The sequence below is a fragment of the Pipistrellus kuhlii genome, unplaced genomic scaffold, assembly GCF_014108245.1.
Source record: "Pipistrellus kuhlii isolate mPipKuh1 unplaced genomic scaffold, mPipKuh1.p scaffold_m20_p_23, whole genome shotgun sequence".
In the NCBI taxonomy this organism is placed as follows: Eukaryota; Metazoa; Chordata; class Mammalia; order Chiroptera; family Vespertilionidae; genus Pipistrellus; species Pipistrellus kuhlii.
This window is the reverse complement of record NW_023425522.1, coordinates 8,203,066-8,218,245: the sequence shown is the minus strand read 5'-3', so window position 1 is coordinate 8,218,245 and position 15,180 is coordinate 8,203,066. Positions and strand designations below refer to the sequence as shown.

General features: G+C 50.3%; 2 protein-coding genes across 8 annotated transcripts; one reads left to right on the top strand and one right to left on the bottom strand.

The window, feature by feature from the left end:
• The first annotated feature begins 6,953 nt into the window (after nt 1-6,953).
• Nucleotides 6,954-8,542, top strand: RANGRF (RAN guanine nucleotide release factor). 4 transcript variants are annotated; one of them, XM_036452139.2, is made up of 6 exons: nt 6,979-7,152; nt 7,225-7,311; nt 7,402-7,518; nt 7,722-7,878; nt 7,958-8,043; nt 8,272-8,542. In XM_036452139.2, exons 2-6 carry the CDS (start codon nt 7,235-7,237, stop codon nt 8,393-8,395), a joined length of 561 nt encoding a protein of 186 aa, XP_036308032.1. In that variant the 5' UTR covers nt 6,979-7,152; nt 7,225-7,234; the 3' UTR covers nt 8,396-8,542. The 4 variants fall into 4 exon arrangements, with proteins under 4 accessions (XP_045442495.1, XP_045442494.1, XP_045442493.1 ...); XM_045586538.1 differs by having other exon boundaries at nt 6,960-7,311; nt 7,958-8,076; nt 8,272-8,410; XM_045586537.1 differs by having other exon boundaries at nt 6,978-7,311; nt 7,722-7,882; nt 7,962-8,043.
• Nucleotides 8,515-13,179, bottom strand: SLC25A35 (solute carrier family 25 member 35). Of its 4 annotated transcripts, none has more exons than XM_036452135.2 (6): nt 13,161-13,179; nt 11,790-12,356; nt 10,890-10,955; nt 10,309-10,461; nt 9,266-9,400; nt 8,515-9,094 (listed from the first exon to the last, which is right to left on the bottom strand). In XM_036452135.2, exons 2-6 carry the CDS (start codon nt 12,162-12,164, stop codon nt 8,921-8,923), a joined length of 903 nt encoding a protein of 300 aa, XP_036308028.1. In that variant the 5' UTR covers nt 12,165-12,356; nt 13,161-13,179; the 3' UTR covers nt 8,515-8,920. The 4 variants fall into 4 exon arrangements, with proteins under 4 accessions (XP_036308028.1, XP_036308029.1, XP_036308027.1 ...); XM_036452136.2 differs by lacking the exon at nt 13,161-13,179 and adding an exon at nt 12,723-12,741; XM_036452134.1 differs by lacking the exon at nt 13,161-13,179 and adding an exon at nt 12,567-12,716.
• Between the last annotated feature and the right edge of the window lie 2,001 nt (nt 13,180-15,180).

The window sequence follows — 15,180 nt, the reverse complement described above, 5'->3', positions numbered from 1 at the left end:
AGCAGCTTTCTGGATTCCTCGTTAAAAACGCAGCGTAGTGTACATGTAAGCAGTTGTTGGCAGTTTCTCTGACAGGGCCCCTGGCCTCTGAACTCGGCATTCCTAATTTTGCTTCTAATTTAACAGCTTCCTTCCTGGCAGAAGTGGGCAGCACTTTCATCCCTACAGCTGAGCCTTAACCATTCTATTAATATCGGGCAGTTAGTTTCAGTGCCAAGCGCTGTCATTGCCCCAGGGAATGTATGTGTAATGGGATTCAAAACAGTAGCTGTATGTGGCATTTACCATGAGCCAAGCATGTGCCAGGCAGTTTATATGTATCTAAATTATTTCAGGATTTAGCAAGGTACTACCCTATTTCTTAAAAAGAAGAAGGAGAAGAAGAAGAATTGAGGTTAGCTGTAAGCGGCAGAGCCAGGCCCACGCTCGCTCAAGCTGCATCCTCGGCCCACTGTCCTGCAGTGACATTTCTTGGCAGCAAGAGTTCCTGCTGACAGCTACCCTTTTCTTCCTTTACTCACGGGACTGTGTGTAGAAGTCATTTCCTGTGACTTCTGTTAAACAACTCAAGTTCATTTGCCCCTAAATAGTTCAACATCTTTTTTTTCTTTTTTAATATATTTTATTGATTTTCCACAGAGAGGAAGGAAGAGGGATAGAGAGCTAGAAACATCAATGAGAGAGAAACATCGACCAGCTGCCTCCTGCACACCTTCTGCAGGGGATGTGCCCTCACCCAATGTACATGCCCTTGACCAGAATCGAACCTGGGACTTTTTAGTTCGAAGACTGACGCTCTGTCCACTGAGCCAAACTGATTTCGGCAACATCTTTTTTTTTTAATATATTTTTATTGATTTCGGAGAGGAAGGGAGAGTGAGATGGAAACATCAATGATGAGAGAGATCATTGATCAGCTGCCTCCTACACGACCCCTACTAGGGATCCAGCCCACAAGCACAGGCATGGGCCCTGACTGGGAATCGAACCATGACCTCCTGGTTCATAGCTTAATGCTCAACCACTGAGCCACCTGGGCTGGAACAAGCCATTTTTGGGCAAGCTCAGGGTTCCTGGGATTAGCTGAGACCTGAGGAATGAGTAGCAGCTTGTTACAATCAAGGGAAGGGAGGGTACCCTAGGAAAGAATATTTGCAAAGCCTCAGAAGTGAGCCATAGTTAAGGAATTGAACAAATGTGGGTATGTCTGGAACACTAAGGATAAATGGGACAGGCACTAACAGAGCATGTGAAGGAATTGACTTTATCCTAAGAGCAGTGGGGAAGCATTTGAAGGGGTTTCTATAGAGGACTAGAGGCCCAGTGTATGACATTCGTGCACTCGGCAGGGGGTTGGGGGGTCCCTCAGCCTGGCCTGCACCTTCTCACAATACAGAAGCCCTGGAGGAGGGGGAGGGGATGTCTGACAGCTTATACCTCCCACGGGGAGTGGGCATAAACTGTTAGACATCCTTAGCGCTGCTGCTGCTGCTGCTGTGGGAGGGCACTGACCACCAGGATGCAGCTCCAGCATTGAGCATCTTCCCCTTGGTGGTCAGTGCACATCATAGTCATTCTGCCATTCAGTCCATTTGCATATTAGCCTTTTATTATAAAGTCTAAACATTTAGGTTTGCATTGTTAAAAAATATTTTTTTATTAGTTTCAGAGAGGAAGGGAGAGAGAAACATCAATGATGAGGGAATCACTGATCAGCTGCCTCCTGCTTATCCCACATCAGGGATCGAGCCTGCAACCCTGGCATCTGCCCTGACCAGAATCAAACCATGGTGTCCTAATCCACAGGTTGACACTCAACCACTGAGCCACACCAGCCAGGCTCGGTTTGCATTTTTGAAAGATCAACTTCAGGGGGGATGTGGGAAATTCAATAAGTTTTTGCAGTATCCAGGTAGAAATAATGCCGGCCTGTACTGGGGTTGTGGCAATGGATATGGAAAGAAATTGAAGGATTTGAGAGACATTCGGAGGTCAAATCTTTAGGGTCTGGATATGAGGAGAGAAAGAAGAGCCAATGCCCAGACTAATTGCTGGGTTCATTGGTGGGTGGTAATTCCATCAGCTGTAATAGGAACACAGTAGATGGCACATGTTTGGGAGGAAGGTGTGCTGTGTTTAGGATGTGTTAAGTTTTTGTTTTTGTTTTTTTGATTTTTTACAGAGAGGAAGGGAGAGAGAGAGAGAGCTAGAAACGTTGATGAGTGAGAAACATCAACCAGTTGCCTCCTGCATACCCCCCACCCCCACCGGGGATGTGCCCGCAACCCAGGTACATGCCCTTGACCGGAATCAAACCTGGGACCCTTCAGTCCGCAGACCGACGCTCTACCACTGAGCCAAACCGGTTTCGGCAGGATGTGTTAAGTTTGAGGCATTGGTGGGGCATGAATTTGGGGTATTCAGGAGGCAGTCAGAAGAGGTCTTGGGGCCCTTGCTGGTTTGGCTCAGTGGATAAAGCCTCAGCCTTTGGACGGAAGGGTCCCGGGTTTGATTCTCTGGCAGGGCACATGCAGGGGTTGCCTGCTTGGTCCCCAGTAGTGGGTGTGTAGGAGGCAGCTGATTAATAATTCTCGTCATTGATGTTTCTATTTCTCCTTCCTTCCTCTCTGAAATCAATAAAATATTTTTTAAAATACTTAATAAAAAAGATCTTGGGTGGCCATGAAGGTTTGGGAGACACTGGTATATGCATGGGTAAGGTTATCTAGGAGGAGTGTGTAGGTCCTGGTAACGCAACATTTAAGGGGTTGGCAGAAAAGGGGGAGACTGAGGAGAAATGGCACTGTTAACTTTACAGTCCAACCAGTTGACTGGCTTAGCTTCCCATTGCGTGAGTCACTGGAATATCCTGGGATGCCCCTGGGAAGGTATCCAGGGCAACAGAAGACACTAGAGAGGCCGGCCTGTTCTCCTTGACCACTGGATCCTAGCTCTGCTGACCTTGTCTTCACTCCACCTCTCTTCCCTAGATCCTTTCCCAACATGGTACAGACAGCTCCCCCACTCCCAAACACCTCACCTATACAAGGAAATAAAGCAGGTGAAAAGAGCCAAATTAAGAGGCATTTTGGAGTCTGATACTCAGACTCCCAATGGCACCTTTCCAGAGGTTCCAGGGGAAGGGACAGGGGCCATTCCAACTGGGTTGGAGACACGGATCCTAGTTGGGGTTGCAGCCCAAGAAAACTCGCCTCACCCTTGAGAATATGACCTGCCTTCCTCCTCTCCATGGGGATCCATCAGGTTTTGAAGAGCTGTTATGGGAACTCGTCCTCTATAAACTAGTGCAGACCCTCACCTCCTTGAACTTGGATAAAGTATAATGGGTTCTTATTCTATTTCACCCCCAACTGGTCTAACACTAACTAGACATACTACTACTATACAGTTCGGGTGCTGACCATCAAGATTTAGCATCAGATCCCACCAGTTAAGGTCTCAGTTTTCTGTAAGACTGCCCTAATTCCAGATGCCAGCCATAAATCTCATGGGTTCCCAGGCTGTCCACATATTCAGGGGTTCCTGCCATCCTCACAGGTTCAGTAATTACAAGAATAACTCGGAACTCAGGGAACTGCTATACTTATGATGACCATTTCATTGTCAGAATATACATTGGCAAGGTCTGGAAGGGTCCCAAAAGCACATCTTCATGCCCTTTCCCCCAGCACATTACTGTGTTTACCAACCGCCCTCCTGGCACATTAATATGTTTACCGACCAAGAAGTTTCCCTGAGCATCAGTGTCCAGAATTTTTATTAGAGTTTTATTGGTTAACAAGTGGCTCAAAGTGCTAACCCTCTCATCACATGCTTGTTTTTTCTGATGTGGCCTCCCCCACCCATCCTGGTTCTTTCCTTTGCATAAACTATCTAATCATCTCAGTAGTATAAACTATCAGGGCCCATTATGAGTAACAAAGAACTCCTATTGCTAGGGAAATTCCAAGGGTTTAGAATTTCCCTCCTAGGAACCACAGACAGTCAAGTTCTTTATTCTACAACATTTCTTAACTTTTCTATTTTTATTTGATTTTTTTTAGAGAGAGAGAGAGAACTGATTTGTTCCACTTATATATGTATTTATTGATTGATTTAAAAAATACATATATTTTTTTTTAATTTTTTTTTTTTTTTTTACAGAGAAGAAAGGAGAGGGACAGAGAGCTAGAAACTTCAATGAGAGAGAAACATCGATCAGCTGCCTCCTTCACAGGTGATGTGCCCGCAACCAATGTACATGCCCCTGACCGGAATCGAACCTGGGACCTTTCAGTCTCCAGACCAACGCTCTACCACTGAGCCAAACCGGTTTTGGCTTGACTGCTTTTTAAAAAAATATTTAAAAAAATATATTTTTACTGATTTCAGAGAGGAAGAGGGAGAGATAGAAACATCAATGATGAGAGAGAATCATTGATCAGCTGCCTCCTGCAAGCCCCCCACTGGGGATCCAGCCCACAACTTGGGCACGTGCCCTTGACGAGTTGAACCTGGGACCCTTCAGTTCTTAGGCTGACGCTCTATCCACTGAGCCAATCAGGGTAGGGCTAAAATATATATTTTAAATTAATTTCAGAAAGGAAGGGAGAGGTACAGAGAGCTAGAAACATCCCCCACAGGTGATGTGCCTGTAGCCAAGGTACATGCTCTTGACCAGAATCAAACCTGGGACCTTTTCATCCGCTGAGCCAAACCGGTTTCAGTAAGAGCTCCCATGTTTTACATGTTCTTGTTTTCTCCCAGAAAGCCTAGTGCATGGTTTGGGCACACAGTTAATAGCTGGGTTTCCTAAGCTCCAGACATCAACTTGGATGAAAAAAAACTACATTTATTTTCAATGACCTCTTACCTAAAAGTTAGCATTTTCTTACATGGTGACTGTAGATAACAAAGCACAGTAACAGAGAGTGTCATACCAGTGATCAGATAGTCTCTCTCTGGTGAGAGATCATCTGAACTATGATTCATGTGTATCACTGGTTTGCATTACACTTATTAGACCCACTGCCAAATCTTGTTAATGTAATATCAAAAGAGCACATTTTTTATTATATTAAAAATCTGGGGTTTTAAATTTGATAATTGTATTTAAATATTTTCATTCCTTTGTACTTCTATATATTTTTAAAATATATTTTATTCATTTTTTTACAGAGTGGAAGGGAGAGAGATAGAGAGCTAGAAAGTCGATAATAGAGAAACATCGACCAGCTGCCTATTGCACACCCCCTACCGGGGATGTGCCCGCAACCAATGTACATGACCTTGACCGGAATCAAACCTGGGACCTTTCAGTCTGCAGACCGACGCTCTATTGCTGAGCCAAACCGGTTTCGGTGTACTTCTATATTTTTTTATTTGATGAATTTAAAAACATTTTTCCCAGTAGTGGTCCAGGGGATTCACCAAACTGCTAAGGGGATGCATGGGAGAAAAGCAGTTGGGAGGTCCAGAAGAAGGGACAGACACAAAGAAAGAGGTGAAGGGTGAGAGAGAAGTTGAGTCAAGAGTGGAAATTTGCTAAGTTAGCGTGGCCTTCAACCCCACTCTCTCAGAGGAGGTCTGGCCCCTCACCTCTGTCACTTCATGGAGGTCCTCTTCTTACCACCTGGAAGAACATACCTAACCCATTCCATGTCTGTACTTGGACTTCCCCTTTCATCTCCAAGTCTTTGCTCCTGATGTTTCCCTGGCTAAAGTATCCCTAGGCTGTGCCATGGGTGAACTGAGAGGGAGCGGTGAAGGATTTAGAAAAGACAGACAAGAGAATAAAGCTGGGTCTTGGTGGGACACTGCTTCTCTGATGGAGAGACAGCCTGTAAGCAGAGTCTTTATTTTATAGCCAGATTCCATGAGGCAAAGTAAAGGCATTGTTACAAGTTTTTGCAGGTTTAGAATCCATTCAATTTCATGCACCTGACCAAGCTTTGTTTACTTGCACCTCCCGCAGCCCTTATCACTTAGCTACTTGGGACCACAGGTTTGGACCACAAGGTCAAGCGTACAACTATAGCCTTTGGCTATAATTGTGCTGGGAGGGCTTGCACATGGCTTTGCCACGAGCGGATCGTGTCTTCTCACTAGTCCCAGACTTGAACCTGTCCAAACGCTGTAGCCGCTCTTCACACTAGGCTACCCTGATTTCTGAGTCAACCTGTAAGACTCAAAGTGTACTACTCTACAGTTCCCTGTATCCTTCTGGTGAGGCAGGGGTTGTGTCCTGTCTTTGTATCTCCAGCCCTTCCCACAGCGCCTGGCAAAGTAAGGTACCCAAATATATGTGCCCTCTGGCCCCAGTGTTACAAAATTATTAGGGTCCAGGGGTATGGTCAGTACTTGGAATCCCCTGTGGGTGGGATGGCCTTAGGATGAGGATCCTCTTACTCTGTTCTTGGCTGAGGGCCGGAGTGGTCCCCTGGGTTCCAGAACCGTGTATTTAATCACTCAATGCATAATGGGGCTGTTATGTTCCAAACACTCTGCCAGGTGCTGGGAATCAAAGATGAATGGGGAGATTAGCTGGGAGGATAGAACTGAGCAGAAACTTAAGGACACTCTTAAACTGTGCAAGGAAAACAATCTGTGTTTAGGTCCAGGTGTGTGTGGGGCGGTATGGGCCCGCCTCCCCACTCCCTCACCGTGTTCCCAAGGCGAAGATTTGAGAAGGATTAGCTATATAATCTCTGGGTTGGGTATTGCTTTCAGGAAGGGGTGAGGCCTGAATCCTAACCCGGCCCCACACCTGGCCCCATCCGGGAATTAGCGATCAGGCAGCTCATTCGCTATCAAGAAGCCTATTGGAAGGGCCTGGGTGACGGAGAACAGTCCCCCCGGACTCGGACACCGGTCACTTAACGACCCCTAAGGAGGGTCTCAGCGCAACATTCTTAGAACGTGCGGCCCCTTTAAAAGGAGGAGACGGGCGGGCGCGAGCTAGCCGCCCCATGACGTCACAAACCCAGAACCAGGCTTCAGCTCCCAGGAGACCCCGCGGCCCCGCCCGCGCCCGCCGAGGGACCAGGCTTCTGGGAGCGGCCCCGAGGGCCGCGGCGGAGGCGCGGGCGCCCACGGGCCGGCGCGATCGCAGGGCGGGGCCACATCTTAAAGGGCCGGAGCCGAAGAAGACCGGTGAGGGCGGGGGCGAAACGCAGGGTGGTGATGCCGCGTGGCCCCGTGTAGATTTCTTTTAAATCTCTCCAGCTCCTGGCCCATGGAGCCCACGCAAGACTACCCACTGTTTGGGGGCGCCTTCTCCGCCACGCTCCCTGTCGGGGCCATTGACGTCAGGTGAGGAAGCCCCCACACGGAAGGAGGCCGACCGGGTGGGGCTGCGGAGAGGGGCCGTGTTCAACCCGTGCCTGCCTCGCCTCTCTCCAGCGACCTCCGACCGATCCCGGACAACCAAGAAGTGTTTTGCCACCGCGTGACGGACCAGAGCCTGATCGTGGAGCTTCTGGAGCTGCAGGCCCACGTGCGGGGAGAGGCGGCCGCGCGGTGAGCCGGGCAGACCGTGGCTGGCCAATGGGAGGGCCGGACCCGGGGAGTGGGCGGGGCCTATGCTGGCCGTTCCATCTGGGCGATGAGAACTCCAAGGGCAGCAACGCTATCACCCAAAGTGAGCGGAGCCCAGACTTAAAGATGCTTGTGGGGCGACGGTGAGGGATGCCCCTTCCTGACCCTGCTCCTCCCCACGCCAGGTACCACTTTGAGGATGTTGGTGGGGTGCAGGGGGCTAGGGCTGTTCACGTGGAGGCTGTGCAGCCCCTCCTTTTGGAGAACCTCGCCCTGAGGGGCTGCTGTGAAGAAGCCTGGTTCCTCTCAGGCAAGCAGCAGGTAGCTAAAGGGAACCAGCAGGTAAGGGCCGGTGGCTGTGAGGTGGCCTGGAGGGGGTGAAGAGGGTGGCCCCAGAACATCCTGACGCTGATCCTTTTAGGCAGCAAAGGATGTGACACTGCACCAGGCCTTGCTGAGGCTGACTCGGTACCAGACTGATCTCCTGCTCACCTTCAATCAGCCCCCGTAAGGAGGACAGAAAGGGCACATGGCTCAAGGGTGGGGTCCCCAGGAGAATCAGCTGGGAGGAGCAGAGCAGGGAAGCAGGCTGGTGGGGTCCTCCAAGGAAGTGGGAATGGGCCAGAGGTTTGGGGGTCACAGATACCCGGGTCATCCAAGGAACAGGAAAGGGGGTAACTTCCAAACAGGAGGCCTGGATGATGTTCTCTCCCTGTCTGTTCCCCCACTCCCAAGCCCTGACGACAGGTCATCTCTTGACCCTGAAAACCTGTCATTTCCACCCTGGAGCCTGGGTGACTTTGAACGGCTGGTGACCAGTCTGACTCTTCATGATCCCGACATCTTTGGCCCCCAGTAAAGATGCTGAAATGCTACACGATGCTGCTGAAGTCTTGGGGGCCCCATTCCGCAAGGGGAGCAAAGGGTTGGATATATTCCCCAAACTCCTTCCCTGTGTATGAACATAAGACACCTCTCTGCAGAAATAAACTTGCTTTATAACCAATATAATCTCTGTGCCTTTGAATCTAACAGGACACCTGGGTCCCCCCCAATTCCCTTTGGTCTTTGAGGGGGATTTTAAAGTTGTACATGTCATCAGAAGGGACCCAAGGCTGGCAGTGAAGAAGCAGGGGGGGGGGGGGTAGTATACTTCGGAGTGAAATGTACTGGGGGACAGGTAGAGAGAGTTTAAAGTGACACCCGAGGAGGGGAGGGAAACTACCTCTTGGAGTGATTCAACCCTGAGAAAACAGATAGGGAATGGGATTGGCTGTCCCCCTCTGATGGGTAAGAGGTCGCCTGCTAAGACGTCACCAGGACATAGTAATGGAGGCAGGAGTGTCCAAGGAGTGCCAGCGCGGTGGCGTGTGGAGAGTGGCCGCTATTTGGCGTACGCGTAGTAGAGGGAGCGAAGTTGGTCCCAGAAGAAGAGCGAGAGGATGGTGTGCGGGCCGAGGCGGAAGTAGGAGGCTCCGATGCCCTTGTACATGCCGAAAACGCCCTCCGTCCGAGCCGTCTGCAGCAGAGCGTCCAGCACCCCTCGGTACATGAGGCCCTGCGAGCAGGTTGGAGAAGGAGGGAGAGAACAGGGAAGGAGTTTGTCAGAGCCCATCAGGGGGTCCCCCCCTTCAGGCTACCTGTTAGCCTGTGTCCTGCTTGCATCTGCAATCTGCTCCTCCCCCCTTCCTTTTTCCCTGCCTGCCTGGACCACAGAGCACTCCCTTACCTTGCCCTGAGTGTCTGTGGGCTGGTTGTAGAGCCTTGTGCTAACCACATCGAAGGGTGTCATGGCCAGGACCACCACCACGCCACTCACCATGGCAGCTGCCAGAGCCACCTTCCAGCTCTGGGGAGGAAATAGCTAAAGGGAGGGAGGGAGAGCTCCATCAGTCAATCATTCAACGCCTAGGTAAGGGCAGGGCCTGCTCTGGGAATCCAGGAGAGCTGATAACTCTGGGAGCTTCCGCTCTATCGTTAATACAGTGTGATGACACTGTGAAGGCTCAGGTACACCTGAGAGGGAGCGACAAGAGCTGTGGGAAGGGTATAGCACAGGCATGTCAAACTCATGGCCCATAAGGAATATTTGTGTGGCCCAGCCAATATAATGGTATGGAAGGAACGTTCTAATAAAAAACTTGTAACTTAATTTTTACAATATCCCGTTATACATAATTATTAATAACGAACAACATTTGCTAGTCACTAATTACTATCATCGGGTTGCATTCATTTCCCTTATGCGCCTTACGTTCATCTACCATTTCTCTCCATTAATACCGGCAGCGAATATTTTAGCAGCCGATGGCCACGTCATTAGTCTTGGACTACTGACTTGTTTGGTGTGAGCAACGGGAAATATTTCGCTTTTGGAGAACAAGAAAAACAGGTTTACTTGCATTTCACTTATTAATTTGTGCAGTTATTCAGTGTCTGGTAAGTTAATGTTCAAGAAAAAATACCAATTTTTATTAAAATGTCCTATTATGTTAATGACGATTCATTTATTTCAGCCCTTTGTATTCAGCATGTCTCTATCGAAATAAACCTACATTTCTATGCATATTGAAGCTTTTGTTTTTTTGCGGCCCACATACACTTAAATCTTGTTTATTTGGCCCGTGTTAGCCTTTGAGTTTGACATGCTTGGTGTAGCAGCTGACCCCCAAGCCATCCTGCCACTTCCTCACCCCTCTAGGGCTCAGTTCAGCTTGTACTCCCCCCTGCCCACATTTCCCATGGCGGCCCCACCCCTTTCCCGGGCAGTACCTCCCACTGGGTTATAAGGTCCTTGGTGGATGAGAAGGTGCACAGCTGGGTGGAGGAACCGGCGATAACTCGGGGTAGGCCGCCCAAGGCCCCACGCCACAGCCCCACCAGACCATGTTTCTGGCCAATCCTGGCTAGCGCCTGAAACATGCCCTGGTAGGGGAAGACCATGAGGTGGGGTTTAGTCACCCTGGCATCAGGGGCTGCCATCTCCTAACACTGCTAAGGATGGGTCCTTAACAGGCATTCATGTCTGGACAACAGTTGTGTGTGTTTAACACCAGAATGTGGCCCTTCAGTTGTCTGTCACCTCGTTGTTCCCCCCCTTACCTTCCCAGACTAGGGAGCACGGGAGTGAGGACATTAGCAGCCCAGGGGAACAGGGCAGGAGAAACAGGTGCAGAGAAACAGGAACGGGAACGTGTGGGAAAGAGGGCCTGGGTGGACTTCAGGGGCAGAGGGAGGCTGAATGGATTGGCTGAGCAGAGCCTTGGCTGGGCTGGAGTTGTTGGGTGCAGACAGGAAGCTGGGGCCAATGGGAGAGAATGGCAGAGACTCCAGTGGGGTTGGGAACATCTTACCTGATGCTTATACTGGTGCCCTACAGCAATTTCTGAGGCTGCCTGTGCTTGGAGGTGTGTCTTCACCTGGGGACGAGAGAGGATCACAACTGACGACCCAGTGACCATTCTTTCACCTCAGAGACCCAAGCACCTGAACCCCTCACACTTCCTCTAGGGTGTTCAACAATGAAAATCCTTTTGGCCTGAAAATTATTGTTGTTCCCCTTTAACAAATTGGTCATGAGATTCTGTCTCTTGGCTCCAGTCCCCTGGGGAGGGTGGATCTCCTAGCACCACAGACACTCCGCCTCCTCTACTTCCTCCTTCCCTTGTGGGCCAGAGGTGGGGAATGGAGAGGTTAAAGAATGGCAACATTTCCTAAGATTATTCATCTTGGGCAAGACCTGGATGCCAGCTCCTATTCCCAAGTGGACCTCCAGCTCCCAGCACGATCAGGCTTCCCCCTCAGGCTCCGGAGTAGGTTGGGAGATCATGAACAAAACTTGCTCTCTGACCCCAAAGCCTCATGGGGGCATGTGCTCAGCTTGCTTTGGGGAGGCGACTGTCCTCAATCTCATGCTCTCCCTCTCGGTCTTTCAGGAGGAGCACAAAGCAGGGCCTAGTCCTAGCAGTAAGCAGCTGTGTGACCTTGAGCTGCCATTTCCCTTCTCTGAGCTTCAGGCTACAGACCCTTCACCTATACGAGATGACTAGAAGGGGCCGACTGTGAGACTAATTCTGTGATATCCAGGACTTCCCCTGGTCCTTACACTTCCTGAAGTATGATGCTCGAATCCCCCACCCTCCCCTACACAAGTCCACTTCCAACCTCGGTATCAGATTATGAAGGAAGGCCCCGGTCCCCACCCTACACCAAACGTCTGCCTTGAAGGCCCCAGGCCAGACCCTTCTTCTCACCATGTAGATGGGGCTCCCCAAGTAGGCTCCCAGGACCCCAGCCAACGCCCCAGCTGCTGCGCTTCGGATAGGACTGTGGGCGCCTTCAGCTGTGTGCAGGTAGCCCTTAGCCTCAGCCAGCCCATAGGTGCCCAGCCGGATGCCATTCATCAGGAACTGGTATAGGAGGGCAGGGGCCAGGCCCTTCTGCAGGGCAGCCAGGCCGTCCACCTTGCCGATGGTGAAGAAGGCATGGAAGACGTTTCGGTAGTGCCGCTGGTAGGTGCCGGGGGCCTGCAGTTCTCCCTGTAACTGCATCCTGGTCTTCACCACCTCTAGGGGGTTGGTGAACACACAGGCCCCACAGGCTGCCAGGCCACTCATCAAGAAGTCCATGGTGGGGTAGTGGTAGCAAGGACTGGCCCAGGAGTAAGAAAGTCGAAAGGAGCTTCAGGAACGCGGTCAGAAGAAATCAGGAAAGACCTGTTTCAACAGGCTGCAGGAGGTAGGAATGTAGCGTTCTGGAGTCAAGTAAGTGTCAGGGTCAAATGTCAGGTCAAAAGTTAGCTGGCATTTGGAAGTCAGGAGCTGGCAAAGAGAGAAGAAAGAGGAGTTTAGGAGAGTTTGGCGAGAAGGTAATGATAGGGGTCTGTCGGCCAAAGGAGCTGAGATTGGCAGAAGCCAGCAGGAGGATGGCAGGTGGGATGCTGAGAATGGCAGGCTGCTGGGGGCCCGGGAAATAGGGGAAGGGAAAAACGCGGGGCTGGGAACTGGAAGCCGGGGAGCAAGAAAAATAACCCCAGCAGGTTATGGAGGAAAAAGGATCCGGGAGAAGATCCGCTGACGTCCCCGGGATAGCCGCGAGATCTGGATCGAGGAAGTCAGTCGGGACTCAGGCCAGGGGTGAGCGTCCCCGGGTAGCTGCGCGAGTCGCAGCGCCTTCGCCCGGGTAACCTGCAGAGGCGGGACCGCCGGCCCCAGTCACGGCGCGCAGCGTCCAATGGGGAGCCTGGGCGGCCTCAGCCAATCAGCGCCGTGCCGGCTCCGCGGGGCCAATGGGAGGCGCCCCCGGCGACCTGACCCCGGGGACGGCGGGGAGGCGGTTCGGATTAACTCTCCCGGCTCTGCCCCAGGGCCGGTGCCAGGGCCGGTGCCAGGGCCTCGGGTGTGGGAGGGGAGTCTGCGGGGCCGAGGTTTAATCACTGGCGGGGAGGTCACTGGACGGGCGCCGAGACGGAGCGCGGGGCAGCAGCCAGCTGTGGGGTATTTGGGGCTGCCCCTCTTCCCTCGTACCCCGGGTCTGGGCCCAGGGGAATTGCCCCACTGTAGATCCACGCCCTGATGGGTGCTGGTGCCAGCAGAGGCCGTGTCCGCTGGGCATCTGAGACTCACCTACTGGACCGGGCTTGTGTGTTCTAGCTCCGGGTGTGGCTTGGCTGTTTAGCCCTCAGCAATCTGGAGGAGGCCGGACATGCCAAAGCAGACATCTCTGTCTGGGCTTAGGTTACACAGTGCCGGCAAGCGGTGGGAGAGATCCTGAGATTGTGGCCTCCTGACCTTGCTCATGAGTCACAGAAAAAGTTCTGAGAAAGGGCCGAGACCGGCGTTTGGCTCAATGGATAGAGCGTCGGCTTGGGGACTGTAAGGGTCCCGGGTTCGATTCCGGTCAAAGGCATGTACGTTGGTTGCAGGCATATCCCCAGTAGGAGGTGTGCAAGAGGCAGCTGATCTCATCGATGTTTCTAACTCTCTATCTCTCTCCCTTCCTCTCTGTACAAAATCCTATTTAAAAAAAGGAAGAGATAAAGGGGGGGGGGGGGGAAACTAGCTGGGAAAAGGCAGGAGGACAAAACCTGTCATCAGGGGCACAGCTGTGTGTGAGGCCATCCGCAGACTTGGACTGAGCGAGCCTTCTAAATGCCAGTTTGGTAACTGGTTCTTCTTGCTTACTTACTAGTTGGATGGCCTTAGGCAAATTGCTTAACATTTAAGAGGTTTTTTGTTTTTTGTTTAGTTTTTGTTTTTTTTAAATGGGAATGATAATTCTCTATTGCACATATCCAAGTGGAACTGTTGGACTTCCACCTGGTGTTCAGTTTACAGATTTCCTGAAAAGTCAAGAGCTGTTAGACCCCTGTGCCTAGTGTGTCCTGTTCCACAGCCAGATTAGAATATGCTTGCCACCTTCTTTTGGTGATCTCCAAATCATTGCAGTCACTCCTTATCTCCTGACCCTTGACACTTCAAATTCTCCACATTCAAGCCACTTCCAATCCTGCTTTGTTCCTCAAGCATTTAGCGCTACTTCTCGTTCTGTTTAGCAATTGTTTACTCTCAGAGACCCTCACTATGTTGGAAGTTCTTGGATACCTTGCTGGCTTGGTCTAAAGCATTTCTACCTCACTGGTGTACTGCTAAGTCATTGAGCCTTAGGATGAAGCAGGAGGGGTGGAAGGTAGAGTAGAAAATGGGGCTTCCCCTGGGCTCTGGAAGGGTCCCTGAGAAATTTCCAAGGAGTGCTCCCCAAATGTCTCCACCTGCTGGATAGGATGGGCGTTCCTCATTGTTTTAATCCTGGAGTTTACACCTGAGTTTCTTCAGGTGTGATCCCTGGAACAGAAGCTGCTGCTGCACCTGGTTCTTTATTATAAATGAACATTTTCTAGTGCCACCCTAGACCTCCTACACCAGAAACTCTGGTGGTGAAGCCTGACAATATGCTTCAACAAATTCTCTAGGTTATTCTGATGTGTGTTAAAGTTTTATTTTTTACTATCCAGATGGCTTAGAGATATTGTAGTTTTGAAAGTATTATTAAAACAAAACAAAACAAAACAAAACAAAAAAAACCTTAACTGCCCTGGCTGGTTTGGCTCAGTGGGTAGAGCATTGGCCTGCGGACTGAAGGGTCCTGGGTTCCATTCTGGTCAAGGGCATATGCTTTGGTGCAGGTTTGATCCCGGGGGATGGGGTGGGGTGGGGGGGGGGAGAGCGGGGAGAGGATATGCAGGAGGCAGCCAATCAAGAATTCTCTCTCATCATTGATGTTTCTGTCTCCCTCTCCCTTCCTCTCTGAAAGCAATAAAACATTTTTAAAAAATTGACCTTGTAAATTTTAAAAAAGCTTAATTTCTAGAAGTTTGAGATTTATAGAAAATTTGTGCAGAATCTGTGAGAGTTTCTATGTACCCCAATCCAGTTCCCTTGTTATTAACATCTTGTACTAATATATTTTGTTAGAATTATGAACCAATATTGATACATTATTTTTAACTAAAATCCATGCTCTATGTAGATTTTCTTCATTTTTTTTGCTTAAAGTTTTTTTTTCTTAGTTTTTTTTTTTTTTTTTTCTTTTCTGTTCCAGGATCCCATCCAGGATACTGCATTACATTTAATTGTTATAACTCCT